Here is a 14,002-nt window from a genome sequence, read left to right as displayed (position 1 = left end):
CATGAACCTTTCACAACATTGGATGAGCCTTTCTGTCCTCTCTCATACAACTAATATGTCCATCTGGCCATCCTAAATCCAAAAGTGCCTGATAGGACCTGTGGATAAAATGGGACCAAATAGATGCATGGTTCTTTATGGAATTAAAAAGCATATTGTGCAGTTATGGAATAGAATTTGTGTCTTTCATGTTCAAGGTATTGCAAGGTGCTTTACAAAGAAATAAAATGCATGTTCTGTGCAAATGCAGCACCCATTATGCATTCAGTAGTAGTTCTCATAAAGCCCTGGACATTAGAAACTGTTCTACTGAGAGAGGGGATGATGCACAGATGGCCAGCATGTCTCCTGCCCCTTCCTAAAAATTGCCAGTGGATCTTTAACTTCCATCTGAAGATCCACCACATAGGAGTAGAAGGTATCACAGGTTAATGTCTTGTCTAAAACAGAAATCTTATTGAGCCAAATTTGTCTCTGCTGTAACCTTGCTGAAGTCAAAGGAATCTCACCAGGTTGGAATTTGACCAGTTAACTTTAAGACTGTATAGTGGAAACCTTATGCCCTTTGTTACCACGATATCTGTGACTTTCTGATGCAAAGCATCATGAGTCGTATGTGAAGTACAAAAAGCTTAATAACTAGGACACGTGAAAGAAGCTGAAATTGAACTTCACAGGCCTATAGAGCACGGCAGAAAGGGTACTGTGCTTTTAAGCAAAGAAAAACATTATCAAAATATTGTTTGCTAGCATGCAGGACGTTACTTTGTATTTACAGGCTACATTTGAAATTAATTATTATTATTATTATTATTTGTACTGCTGTAGTTTGCAACGGCTTTGCTCAGGATTGAAACCCCACCCTGCTAGCCGCTGTATAGAGAAGCCATATGGTATTAACTCAGCTGGCATCATTCTTGCCAAGAAGCTTTGTCAAGCCACCTTTTGCTGACACTGTGGTCCTGTGTACCTGTTTCACACCTGCTGCCTGTAAAGCCAGGGGGACATTTACAAATGTACGAGTTCAAGGCATCCACACAGGTAGCTTGGTTTAAACAGGGATTGGATCCACACTCATTGATGTTCACTTCACAGTGCAGGCCTGTGTACCCTGTCACACATTGACACCTGAGGATGAAAACAAAAAACACTCTTCTATTGTGGCCGCTTTTAAAGCTCACACATCTGTAGACTGGAGGCACTCTTTGTTTCCGCGAGAGATCCAGTTACATTACAAAAAGCCAGAACATTAGAGAGGCACTCCAATAGTATGGAACCTTGAAATTCACGACGGGTCCTTTTCTGTAAAATGGACCAGAGCAGAACACCCATAAACACCAGAGAAGTTCTGATCTGGATCCAGAAACAAACTTTTTGGTCCAGGTTCATCTTGATGAAACATAAAAATAGAAGACAGGAAGGGCTGAGGTCCATCAATGCCCATATCTTCCCCCAGCCCAACAATCACAGGAAACTTAATCATGTGGGATACACAAATTGATGATCATTGTTCAGTGCTATAATAGAAGGTTAAAAAACGCCACGGGTCCCCCTCCCCGCTTCCCAATGCCAATACAGCCTTGGGGGAAACTGATTCAGGAAAATAGTACCCTGTAAGTTTCCTCACACTGTAAGGGTGGCAGCCCTAAGGCACTCTCACTTTCTACCCCTCCCCCGCCACATTCTCCTCACTATCACACCTTTAACAAAAGCTAAAATAACACCATCACATTTTTTTTCTTTTTAAATATCCACCTTTCTCCCACACTGGGGTGCATGTTGAGACCACTTGACAGATTAGCCCTATAGCCTTTGCTAAAATCTTTGTGGAAACCCAGACACTGCAGCACATCTGGCTTTGCTTATTACAGGAAGTCCGTCAGCAGTTTTTCACCTGAAGTTGTTGATACCATCTTTGCATGTGGCCCCATTCTTACAGGGTCTGCTGAGACACTCATCAATGTTTTTTTCACACAAGACGCCAGTAAACCCAGGAAGGCACTTGCAGTGGAAACTCCTGATCCGATCCTCACAAATGCCCTTGTTTTGACATGGGTTTGAAAGGCATTCATTCACCTCCGTTTCACAGCGAGTGCCTGGGAAGAGAGAGACCAAAGCAAAGCTTTACATTCAATTTAAAAAGATTCAAAATCTGTTAGGAACAATCAGGAACCAATTTCCAGGATTCGGTGTCTCTGACAAATCCAGAAGACAATTAAAATTATACAGAATTCTTTGGGGAACGGCAAACAACAGATTAGCTGAGTGGCTGGCTTTTTTCCTCAGCATAAAATATATTGCATTGATTGGATGCAACTGTAGAGGAGAGGCAGGAATCAGCTTCACAGTTATAGAAATAAAACCCTCATTACACGTTTGTCAACATTTTAAAAAACAAACTTTTTCGGGGAATGTACAGAAATGAGCGCTACCAACTTTGTTAGTAAGTTGGGCTCTTCAAATAAGAAGTATGTCTCATCTGTCAGTTTGTAAGTGGTCAAGTAACGATACTCAGGTTTCAATATGGGTTAAGGGCTGGCTCTTTCATCACCAAAATTCCCATGAACCCATACATTCCCAGGAAGTTGTGTGTGTGAAGAGTGCAGGATGGGCCCCAAGGATATATTAAAAGCACACACACAATCAGAAGCTGAGACACCATTCTGAGTAAATGATGAGCGATACAGAGAAGAGAATGTATTGCTAAAATGGAAATGAGGTTGGAACCTTTTACTTTTTTAAGAAAACCATCCAGGAGTTTAGTTGTGCATCAAGTTTCAAGTTGTGAGATATGCAAAGTTGCAGAAACTGCGTAAGATTTAAAGTCAAAGCTTTGTGGCAATCTGGAAACCCAGGAAAAGAAAATCATTCCTTAACATGACACAAAGCAACAGAAAGTTGCAGAGCTAAATGGGATGGGAAGCAACTTCTGATAGAGATGGGGAGGCTTTGGCCCATGGATATGCTGCTATATAATAATAAATAAATAAATAATAAAAGTATTTAACCTTTGTATATCAACTCAGAAGTATTTCATCAAGATGAATATTACTATTCTTTGCTCAAGCTCATACACAGCTGGGAACAGAAACCAGATCTCCTGACTCCCAGTCATGCGTTTGAAGCCACCAGACCACGACCTTCTCATCTAAATATTACACATGCCTAGATCAATGCACACCTATAGCAAATCTATGAAGATAATTTTGAATTACACTGTACTTTTTGCTTCCACATTAGTGAGCATAAGGTAAAATTTTTCTGGTTAAAATAAATAAAAACTAAATCAATCAAGAAATACAGCTTACCTGTGAATCCTTCTGCACATGTGCAGTGATAAGCATTGATGTCATCAACACACAGTGCTCCGTTCACACACGGGTTGGACCTGCATTCATTTATATCCTCCTCACATAGTAAACCTTCAAGCAATAATAGTTACAAGACATGATATACACAGTATTTTAATACATACATGGTACGTATCCTGTAGTGATCGGTTTTGAAAGCCATAATGGCAAAATATTTCTCATAAAAGGTTATTGAGAGCAGGAGATAAAATCTTTCAAGGATGCAATTCAATGTGAACAGTTGCCCATCCATACACATAGTTATTGAGACTTTGGAGGCAGTGGAGCTCAACGTTTAAAAAGCATTCAGCAGCACATATATAATTTTAATTCATATTGATTATAAAAAGCTTTTATAGGATAATGTGATATAGGGTAGGGACTGCTTAGGTGGAAAATACTAGGTCTTTTTATATCTGTGCATAGAAGGAGGATACCTATTTGATAATCAGCAATTTAATGATAAAATAAGTGAACACCTCGATTCAGCAAGGTACAAAAGCAGGTGCCAGACTTCAAGCATGTGAAAAGTGCTGTTGAGAGAGAAAGAGAGAGAGTGTGTGTGCGTGTTTTCAATAATGTTCCTGTTCTAAGAAAAAAGATGAAAAAGTATCAATTAGGCATCCATAGGATTACTCACATGCTTGAAGTTAGGCAACTGAACAAGTGTCTTGCTGAATCAAGGCCTTACAATATTGGGTTTCATTAGCATTTTTCCACAAAAGTGCCTCATTAATATTTCTTCACTGTTATTCCCTTTTTTAGAACAGAAGTGTTACTACACACACACACACACCTTGAATATTAATCCTTTTACTTCACAAAATATTCACCTACACCAAAGGTTTTCTCTGTCTAATAATAGGCCAGATTCACCCCTGTTATAATTCCATGGAAGTCACTGAAGAAATAAGCATAACCCTAACAGGTCCATTTTATTTATGCAACATGTAACTGACACCCTTACACAGAGGACTTATAAAGCAATTAAATCACTTCTGTCACCTGTATAGCCTGGTTGGCACTGGCAAATGAACACCCCAATGCCATCTTTGCAAACTCCATTATTGAGGCAAGGGGTTGACTTGCACTCATCAATCTCCTTTTCACACTTTAAGCCTAAATTGAAAAACAAAGCAGGATCACAACTGAGAACACAGAAAGAAAGTATAATTAAATCACTCAGAAACACAGAGGGCATTACAGACCATTATCTTTGCTTTAAAAACACAGCAATTTACCAGAGACCTGTGACAATTGCTATCAGAAAGGTATAGTGCAGATCAGGCAATAATAAAATACACGCTGATCAGCTCCAGATCTTCAAACGTAGCACATTTCTACCCTTAAAAAAAAAATCATTGGGGAATATAACATACCCAGTTGCTTTGGAGCAACTGCAGAGCTCACAATGGATACATGCAAAGGCGGACCTAATGGGATTAATGGACTGCAGTGTGAGTTTCTCGGTCCTTGCTGATCACAGTTGTGGTCAAGGGGTGGGATTTTCAAATATATTCAGTCTTGGTCTGATGCTGCTCACATTAAAGTAAATGGGGATGTTACCATTAATGCAAACAGGAGACAATATAGGCCAGAGGTCGGCAACCTTTCAGAAGTGGTGTGCCGAGTCTTCATTTATTCACTCTAATTTAAGGTTTCGCGTGCCAGTCATACATTTTAACGTTTTTAGAAGGTCTCTTTCTAGAAGTCTATAATATATAACTAAACTATTGTTGTATATAAAGTAAATAAGGTTTTTAAAATGTTTAAGAAGCTTCATTTAAAATTAAATGAAAATGCAGAGCCCCCCGGACCGGTGGCCAGGACCCGGACAGTGTGAGTGCCACTGAAAATCAGCTCGCGTGCCGCCTTTGGCATGCATGCCATAGGTTGCCTACCCCTGGTATAGGCCAACATGAGCCTTTTGAAAATCTCTCTTAGAGAACAAACACTGAGATAAACCATACAACAACAAAGGGAACAGTTCTTCATTCATTTTTTTTTTAAAATGTGAAGTATAATGAATAACCTGTGTCAGCAATAGTGATTTCCATTAATTATATTATCTGCTTTTTCTGCTGGGAGTTATAATTTCCCCTCAGAACAGAACTTTCTAACTACCTCACATGATGAAACAATGTCCCCCTTACATACACACACTTTACCTGTGTATCCAGGTGGGCACATGCAAATGTACCCACTTCCAAGTTGTTTGCATGTGCCATTATTATGGCATGGTTCCAGGAAACACTCATGAAAAACCTGTCACAGATGGGAACAGTACAGTTATCAAAGACATGGAGATACAACTATGTGTATTACATACACAAATATCTATTCCAAATCTAAACAGCAAACTACTTCACTGTACCTGGCAAACCTCTAACTCATGGTCATAACCTTTTAGCGCTCCATATGTCTGTGACACAAATTCTGTCTTTATTCATTGACTTGTTCATTACTCTTATGATTTCACTTTCTTTATAGAGTACGTGTATCTTTTGTCTGTAATTGTGTAAAACAATCTCAACTCACAGTTTATAACATAAAATCTAAGTGATGTGCTGAACTGTGAGACTATTCATTAGCAGCAATTTTCCAGCAAGCTTCTACAGCAAGTGCCTTCTCTGAGGTCAATTTCCCCCTTAACCATTCTTTGCTCCGTGGAGGAAGCATCTAGACAGCTGAAGTTAATACTTGTAATGGGAGTTTTGGGTGCTCTATTTAACAGTTACTAGATGTTTGCAGCTCTTTCTCTACAGAACCTAACAATGACTGACATGTAACAGCATTTAAAAAAAGAGAACTGTGGAGTAAAGACATCTAACATTTCTTTTTCATTCCGTTCCTCTCCACAGAGGTTAGTAATGTATCCCTGCCATTAGCCATCTGTAGTTACTGGGAGAGGTGAGTCAGGGCACACTGTGGACTGCATTAGGCCTACAGGCTGTATTTTAGCCACCCCTAATCTAAAGAATACAGAAATAAATACCTGAAGCTAGAGGCATGAAAGGGACTTTTTCAGATGTTAGCATTCTAGTTATTGTTATTTATTTGTATTTTGGTAACAGGCCTCACTTCAGCAAATCACTCAAGCATGTGCTTAACTAAGTAGATGAATGGTCCTATTGACTTAAATGGGAAAACTCCCATGCTTGCTGTATTGGGGCCTAAGTTTGTGGACTGCATGTATTATAAGCTAATAGTTCAGATCTAATTTATCACTTACCAACTTTATTCATGTAATGTAGCTTCTCACAACCTGATTCTGAGACAGGGTGGTCTTTTCTGAGTTACAACAATGGGGGCCTATCATGCAAACCCACAGTCCTGGGAATAGTCTCCACTCATGTGAGTGGTCCCATGTATTTTGAGAGGGCTAATCACAGGAGAAAGGATTTGCAGAATGGGTCATACCTGACTTATCTGACATCTCTTCTTAAATTTATATAAATCAAAACAAATAAATGAAAATAAATACTTCGGAACCAGAACCTGGAAGCCAGAAGTAATCTCCTGGAAGACTAAAATGAAAAAGAGACCAAATAAAAGAGACACTGATCACCAGCATAGGAGCTACTGATCAGATGAGGGGCAGACCTGCCAACTGCAAGGAGTTGGGGGTTTTATGTTTTTTTTTTTTAAATAAAAGTTTAGTGACATTTTTTATGTCAGGCTAATGTTATCATGCTTCTAAATCTAAGACTGCCTTTGACTGGATCAAATCTCCTTCTCCCAAATACTACTGTTCTATTATTGTAGTAGAATTTTAAAATACAATATTTTAGTGAATCACTATTAAATTATCATTGAGTGGAAGAGATTATTAGAAAATGTGAATACAGTTTTTTTATTTCTGCTGCATAAGGCCGTTAATTAAGGACTAATATATATATATATAAGCCAGCTATGGAGTTATAGGGCACAATGTTTGATCACTTTAATCAAATAAAGGTAGCCCCCATGGTAATTATAGCTGCCTAGTTTGGAAAGTAAACTCAGTATCACAATTATATTCTGGAAGGCATTAGCCATTTAATATCGGCATCAGATACTCTGTTTCTTCCATTAGAGCTAGCATCATTAAAAAAAAAAATCTTGTCCTTGCCTGACTGCTGACTTTGTACTGCTTGCTGATATTTTCTGGAGAGACTGGTACCATTACACTCTCCTCGGCCGCTGTGAAAGTAGAGCCAAAACCTAAACAGGATTATTATGAAAGCAGCTGTTAATGCAGCTTGACAAGACCCTAATTGCATTGCACTGATGCATTTAAAAAATGCTATGAGGGAAGTGGATTTGTGGGAATAAATACCAAAACTTACAGTAAAAACACAGTCAATTCCAAAACATGAACATCTATAATAAATGAAGAAAGGGTGGGGCACTGTGGTGAATTCACTCGTTAGATTTATTCCTCTCCAGTCCTGACTTAGAGCTTAGATGGTCACATAAATCACGTTAGTCTGTCTACCTCAAGGTAGTTTTTATAGGCCAAAGGCAAAACTCTCATTGTTTCCAATGGGGTTACAATCTAGGCTCTGTTAGGGAACCTTAATCCATATCACACAATCATCCACAATTGGGTGTGACTGTCAGCTTCTGATAACTCAGAGATAACCCAGGAAAGGAATAGCACGGGTGCTGCATTGGTAGAAAAATGTGGCGAACATTGTGGAAGGAGAATGGTCTATTCTTCCTTTGAATGGACCCAATTTTCACTAAGGGCCAGATCCTGCTCCCACTCAGTCACATTCCCTGGAAGAAATTAATCAACTTACTTGAACAGTCTGTGATGGATCTGGCACCAATGATCGTAGTTGTCCCATAAAAGGGACAAGATAAGCAATAGGACTTTCCTGGGTCTGGTTGATAGTAGTCCCGGGGGCAGGGGTAGCAAGGCATTAAACCAGAGCGAGAGAATTCCCCTGCTGGACAAGGTACTGCAAAGTGCAAAACAAACTCTAATGACTGCTGGCTCCTACTGCATGATCTTTTCCTCACCATCATAAGGCAGTTTTTGCCTTAGTCCTACAAGACTAGGCCAATAATCATGAGAATTTCGCAACCAAAATGTGTGCTTATTTAAAGGGTCACTCAGGTTAACTATGGCCCCAAATAAGCTCTTTATAAAACCAGAGAAATGCTTCCATGTAATCTTTGTTCCTACGTAGACAGTTCTCAAATTCAACCAAACACCCCACACTGCAGTCCTTGCAATGCACAAACATATTTTCAACAAGGTCAACACCTGGAGACAGATTCTCTTCCCTGTCCCACTCTCACTGTGGACTGTTCTCCTCATGGGCCCTTGGGGTGCGACTGCCCCAAAAGGGCCTAGGCCAAGACAGAACCCATTGACGGTAGTTTACTTTTGAAAGCAGACTCAGTAAAAACTGAGTAAGGACCTCAGGATTTTGACTCACAAAATGACTGGCTATTGCCTGCATGATTGTTACAAAACATCTAGTAGTGTTTTCTATAAATAAAAAAGAAAACATTTTATTATCACATCGCCATCTGGATATCTGACACAGGGCTTACCCTAGAATTCTGTGTGCATACAGCACAACCCCATCTCTGAAATCTTTCAGAAAAACGGGTGTTTGATATGCAGCAAAAAATTATGTACACTGCTGCTGGGTGACATAACTGCACTGCAGTCAGCCAGGAGCTACAGGTAACCTGAGGTCAGATAAATGGGGCTATCGTGGATGGTATTTAGCAACATTTTGTTTTCAGGAATTTCACTGGCCTTGTCTTCACAAACCTCCACATGCTGAGATATCCACAGCTCCTCTTTTCACTGTTGACATGTTTTCTGGACAGGCGATGCAGTTCTTAGATCCAAATACAGGTTGATATGTGCCAAGAGGACATGACTCACAGGTTTCAAGACCATTAGGTGAGTACGTTCCCTGCTTGCACTGAGCTAAAAGGCAAAATAATACATAAAGATTAGGCATAAGGCTAAGCAATATCTAACATAAAGTATGTCTCCTGTCCCCTAAAAATAAAGGTAACACTTTATAATATATTGACACGCAACCCTTGAAAGAAAGAGCTACCAGGACATTTGTAAACCAGAAGACAATGCTCTGTGCAGTGTTAAGCAAAGTACAGACAGCACATAGCATCAATCCCCTCTCTAAATGCATTTAATTTATTCTGAGGTTGTTCATTAGTTTCATGGACACATCTAAACCACAGGCTGTACAATGAAATGTGTAACGCACAGAATAAAGAAAATGCAATTCTGTGATGGCTGGTGGGCTGCAAATTACTGACAGTGTATTTGCAAGATATAAACTCGTTATAGTGTATTATATTCCAATCTGCTGCAGATTGTTTATTGTTAGCAATTCATATTTTAACTAACAAAGCCAATTAAACAACAGTAACTAGAAAATACCAATTGTTATTTCATATACAAGGTGCAAAGTGAGAGCTCTCTTGTGGCTTCGAGGCAGAACGGTGCAAGGTGGGACACAGAAATGACAGTGCCAAGAGGTATTATTGCTTGGGAGGTGTACAGGATGTTGGCAGGGAGACGTGTACTAAGATGTAGCACTATGTATACACTTCCCTTTCAGTGTTGCAACATGCACTCTCTCAGCCTGTGAATATTAACTGGGGCAAAGAGGTCCCTGGCTCTCAACCTGTCGAGCTACACCACCTTTCAGGTGTCAAGCACTGCTGGCCCTAGCAGCCTGCTCCACTGACACTTAAGAGGTACAAGCAATGGCATTCTAGATATCTTCTCAATACCTTGGTATTCTCCCCTCCCCATATGTACCCACACAGGAGCAAAAGCCATAAAGTAACACAACAATCCATTTAATTTTCTATGGTGCTATTCTAGTTACGTTTTGCAATGCTCGGTAGTTTCAAGCATTAGAAGTCAACTTTAAAAGCGATTTTCTGAATGCTGAGCTCGCACCTTTACATTCAGAGATACTCCTGGAGTGGAGGTATTCGGTATAGCTACCGGATGGGCAACTTTTGCATTCCAGCTGCCCTTCCTCATCTTGATAGGATCCAGTCCAGCAGCTTTCACAAGTGCGGTGCTCCAGAGAATAATAGGTACCCAAAGGGCAGTTAACTGGGATTTTGGAGAAGCAAAAAATAAAACACAGGTTAACCATGGAATACCTGACAATAAGCAGATGCTCTTCTTGGTATTTCAGGGCAACTCCATTTAGCCTAATTCGCTTTATCTCAATCTTGGCTATGTGGATTCAGTGATATCTGTGCAACCTCACTGACATGACTGGCTTTGCATAGGGGGAACTGACTGGAACTTTGTAAACATTTGTACTCATGATGCATAGGAAGGAATGGACTGTCTCTCCATGCCTGAGGGGAGAGCGGGTGATTCCCTGACTCCATCTCCATCCTTAGAGGTTTTAAGGCTTGGCTTGACAAAGCCCTGGCTGGGATGATTGAGTTGGGGTTGGTCCTGCTTTGAGCAGGGGGTTGGACTAGCTGACTTCCTGAGGTCTCTTCCAACCCTAATCTTCTATGATCTATGAATAGGATCCAGCTCACTCTCTCTCTCTCTCTCAGCTATGCTGGAATGGCAGGGCTAACCGTAGTAAAGGCTGTGAATAATCATTTTCATCAGCAGTGTGAATCAATGTGATCAAGTTCATACAGGGAGCAGAACTGTTAGGTAAGGCGTATTTTTACATAGCCATTTTTTGGAGCAGCCCACCCTTCAGAAAGCAGACTGCACAAAGCATTAGATAATAAATTGCTTTGGCAGGTCTCAGCTACCGCAATCCTGTGATGCTTGTGCCAATACCCCATTTCAAACAAATATCTGCCCAAAACTTTTTTTTTTTTTTTTTAAATCACATATACAGGATATAAGGCCCAGGAGATACAGAGCTTTTGGCTTACCGCACATTCGCCCTCTCAGAACTGAACCTGGTCTGCAGAACAGAAAGGCTTTCTCAGTTTCCAGTGAGTTGCTGTCAGCTACAACCAGTTCTGAGGCAAACTGAAAAGAATACATGGGTTCCTTTTTGAGTGTCCTTTTCAGCCTGTTTGTGATAGTCTCTAGAGTTTTAAGAAGTCGCTGCTGGTTTTCTGATTCCACACTATCATTCCTTTCATTGGGCAACGGCACACTAGCTGGAATATAAAAAGAAACCACAGGCATACACAGTGTGTTACAGATTTTATTGCTATTCAGGCCGCAGTAGTCTATAAGAATGGACCAAAAAAGCAGTGATCATTGTTACTATGGTCAATGGGAATTGACCACACAAACCCACGTTGTACCAAAATGTAAAGTGGGCAATATATAGTATATATAGTGCTGACCACACAAATATGCTACCCAAGAAATGAGTGAGTGAGAAAATGTGGCTATAAACTCAGTGAGAAGCCTGTAGCCTGCATTTCCTGCTGGCTTCATGAACTCCAGACAATGTAATATTTTGTTAAGAATAAATTATAAAAAGCGGGAGCAGGAAAGGGAAGTTTTTCCTCACCAGTGATATTAAATATTAACTTAATTTTGTGATCGGTCATTGGAATGTTGAGTTTTTTGTGTCTCTTGACCCGGGAGGGCGCTGTTTTCACAGCGCCAGAGAGAGGCGTTTGTAGCTGTTCCTCCTGCACAATGTCAAGGAAGTCATCGTAGGAATAATCCAGACGGTTTGCTGCGCCCCAGCCACCGGGTCCTGCAACAAGAAGCAAAAGCGGTCGGAAGGGAGTTCTGTCTCCATGCTCATTCAGGCCTTTGGTTCATTCCCAAGAGTGCCAACAAGTGCCACCGCATAGTGGTTTCTGAGATGTGGGCATCTGTCCAGGAGGAACTAGACCCTCACACTCATTTCATGTACGAGACTGAACAGCTGTGAGCTTAACACATCTAGTCACTTCTGAACTGGGTCTCACTCATATAAATCCCCTAGTGGCAAAAGACTCCACCTCCAATCCCCTTAGCTATCCAGTCCATATTAAGCATATTGGGTCAAATTTATACCTGGTGTTACACTCCTAAAGTTATAAATTGTACCATATATTCATTTGGCCTGGACTGTTTAAATAAGTGGTTCTGTACGTAATATGTCTTTTTATAATGGTTGGAATTGAAGAACTTTTGCCTGTTTCATTCAGCATTTCTTTTTAGAAAAAAACCGAAGTATAAATAATCTTTGCATATAACTGAGCATCGTTATTTAGATTATAAGTAACGGCAAATTAACCCCAGAACCTTGGAATTACGTTCTGTGACTATTTCATAACTGATCTTTTAAACTATTGTCACTAAAGAACATGAGCCAAATTCTGATCTCAGCTACACAGATATAAATGTGGAGAAATTCCAGAGACATCAGTGGAGATTTAATCATTGTTTCCTCCTAACGACCGTCAGTCACTAACCAAGGCCCCAATCCTGCAGTTTTAAGCACACAGTTATCCTTACTTACTGCTAATATGTAAACTTGTGCACATATGTCAGGTTTGATTTAAATCAGTGACAAAAATGAAAGACTCCCCTCAGTTACATTAACAATTCCCAGAGTCACCCTGTCTCCTTCTTCAATGTTTTGGTTTCAAAATGTATGGTTTTTGAAAACCCGTTTTCTTTCAAGACTAGCCAAACAGTTTCATAGTTTTATTGTTCTTGTATAGTATGAGGCACCTTAGTCATCTTTTCCCCAACATGTGCAGTGTATGAAACAGACAGGCTACTGTAATATTTTCTCAGATCTACTGTTTAACTGTTTAGTGTCTCAAGTGCTCTGTAATTATTTTCTTTAAATCTTCCACACAGCATGCTTAAATCTACAAGAGCTAAATGTACCCACCACATCATGGCTTAGCAGAGCTAAATGTATTTAAACCACATTAAACCTCTATGGCTAGCAAGCGACACAGTAATTAAATTACCAATTGCAAATCCATTTTCATAGTCATAATTATATTCTAGGCAATGTTTCTGTGGCAAATCCTCCAATCTGCAGTCAATGTCATCGACATCATTACAGAACGATGGGACCTGTAAATAGAAATAGACAAGCTATTAAACAAACAGACTAACGTATAATCTAATCTCAGGACAAAGTACCCAGTCTTGCCTGTTCTCTGACATCAGATTTCATCCTGCATAGCTATTACAATCAAACCGTTTAAATCTCGTGCGTTCAGGATTTTCTCTCACCTTTGTGGGAACTTGTGCAGTGTCAGAATTCTTGCAAGGATATATGCACAATAAGGAAAATCACTTGAGAGGAAGAATAGTTTTGTATTAAAGCACAAAATGGAATGTTAGTGATCTAGATCCCAGTCCCAGCTCTAGCTCTGTGTGTCTTTGGGTAATTCATTTAACTTCGCTGGGCCTCTATTTTACAAAATAAGGATAACAGTACTTCCCAATGCCACCATGGTGTAGGTGCTTAACTCATTAATGTCTGTAAAGCTTTGTAAGATCCTCAGATGGAAGTGCTATAAAAGTGCAGAACTATTTGCTTTTAGGCCTGGTGATTTATTGTTCAAAAGATTCATTTCCCCACTGGAGTATGCTTTAAAGTACAATTCACTGTTTCACTTAAGTGGGTTTATAATATTATAGACAGAGATCTTACTGAAATACTGCTGAACATAGTAGGTTGCAGATGAAGAAAGCTTTCCTG

At 39.9% G+C, this 14,002-nt stretch overlaps 1 protein-coding gene across 1 annotated transcript in view; it reads right to left on the bottom strand.

Moving 5' to 3' along the window:
* The window catches only part of LOC112117246 (sushi, von Willebrand factor type A, EGF and pentraxin domain-containing protein 1), a 166,130-nt gene that overhangs the window by 73,868 nt on the left and 78,260 nt on the right, over positions 1 to 14,002 (bottom strand). The window contains exons 14-25 of the mRNA XM_026646539.2: positions 13,260 to 13,368; positions 11,852 to 12,043; positions 11,256 to 11,489; positions 10,294 to 10,455; positions 9,124 to 9,285; positions 8,135 to 8,296; positions 7,462 to 7,553; positions 5,519 to 5,615; positions 4,356 to 4,469; positions 3,309 to 3,422; positions 1,895 to 2,096; positions 971 to 1,128 (exon numbers count right to left, since the gene is read on the bottom strand). Coding sequence (XP_026502324.1) covers positions 971 to 1,128; positions 1,895 to 2,096; positions 3,309 to 3,422; positions 4,356 to 4,469; positions 5,519 to 5,615; positions 7,462 to 7,553; positions 8,135 to 8,296; positions 9,124 to 9,285; positions 10,294 to 10,455; positions 11,256 to 11,489; positions 11,852 to 12,043; positions 13,260 to 13,368 — 1,798 coding nt within the window. The remainder of the gene's footprint in view (positions 1 to 970; positions 1,129 to 1,894; positions 2,097 to 3,308; positions 3,423 to 4,355; positions 4,470 to 5,518; positions 5,616 to 7,461; positions 7,554 to 8,134; positions 8,297 to 9,123; positions 9,286 to 10,293; positions 10,456 to 11,255; positions 11,490 to 11,851; positions 12,044 to 13,259; positions 13,369 to 14,002) is intronic.

Source organism: Terrapene carolina, unplaced genomic scaffold, assembly GCF_002925995.2.
Source record: "Terrapene carolina triunguis isolate 2854851 unplaced genomic scaffold, T_m_triunguis-2.0 Scaffold35098, whole genome shotgun sequence".
NCBI lineage: Eukaryota > Metazoa > Chordata > Testudines > Emydidae > Terrapene > Terrapene triunguis.
The sequence above is the reverse complement of the archived record's forward strand: the minus strand, read 5'-3'. Positions and strand labels throughout refer to the sequence as shown.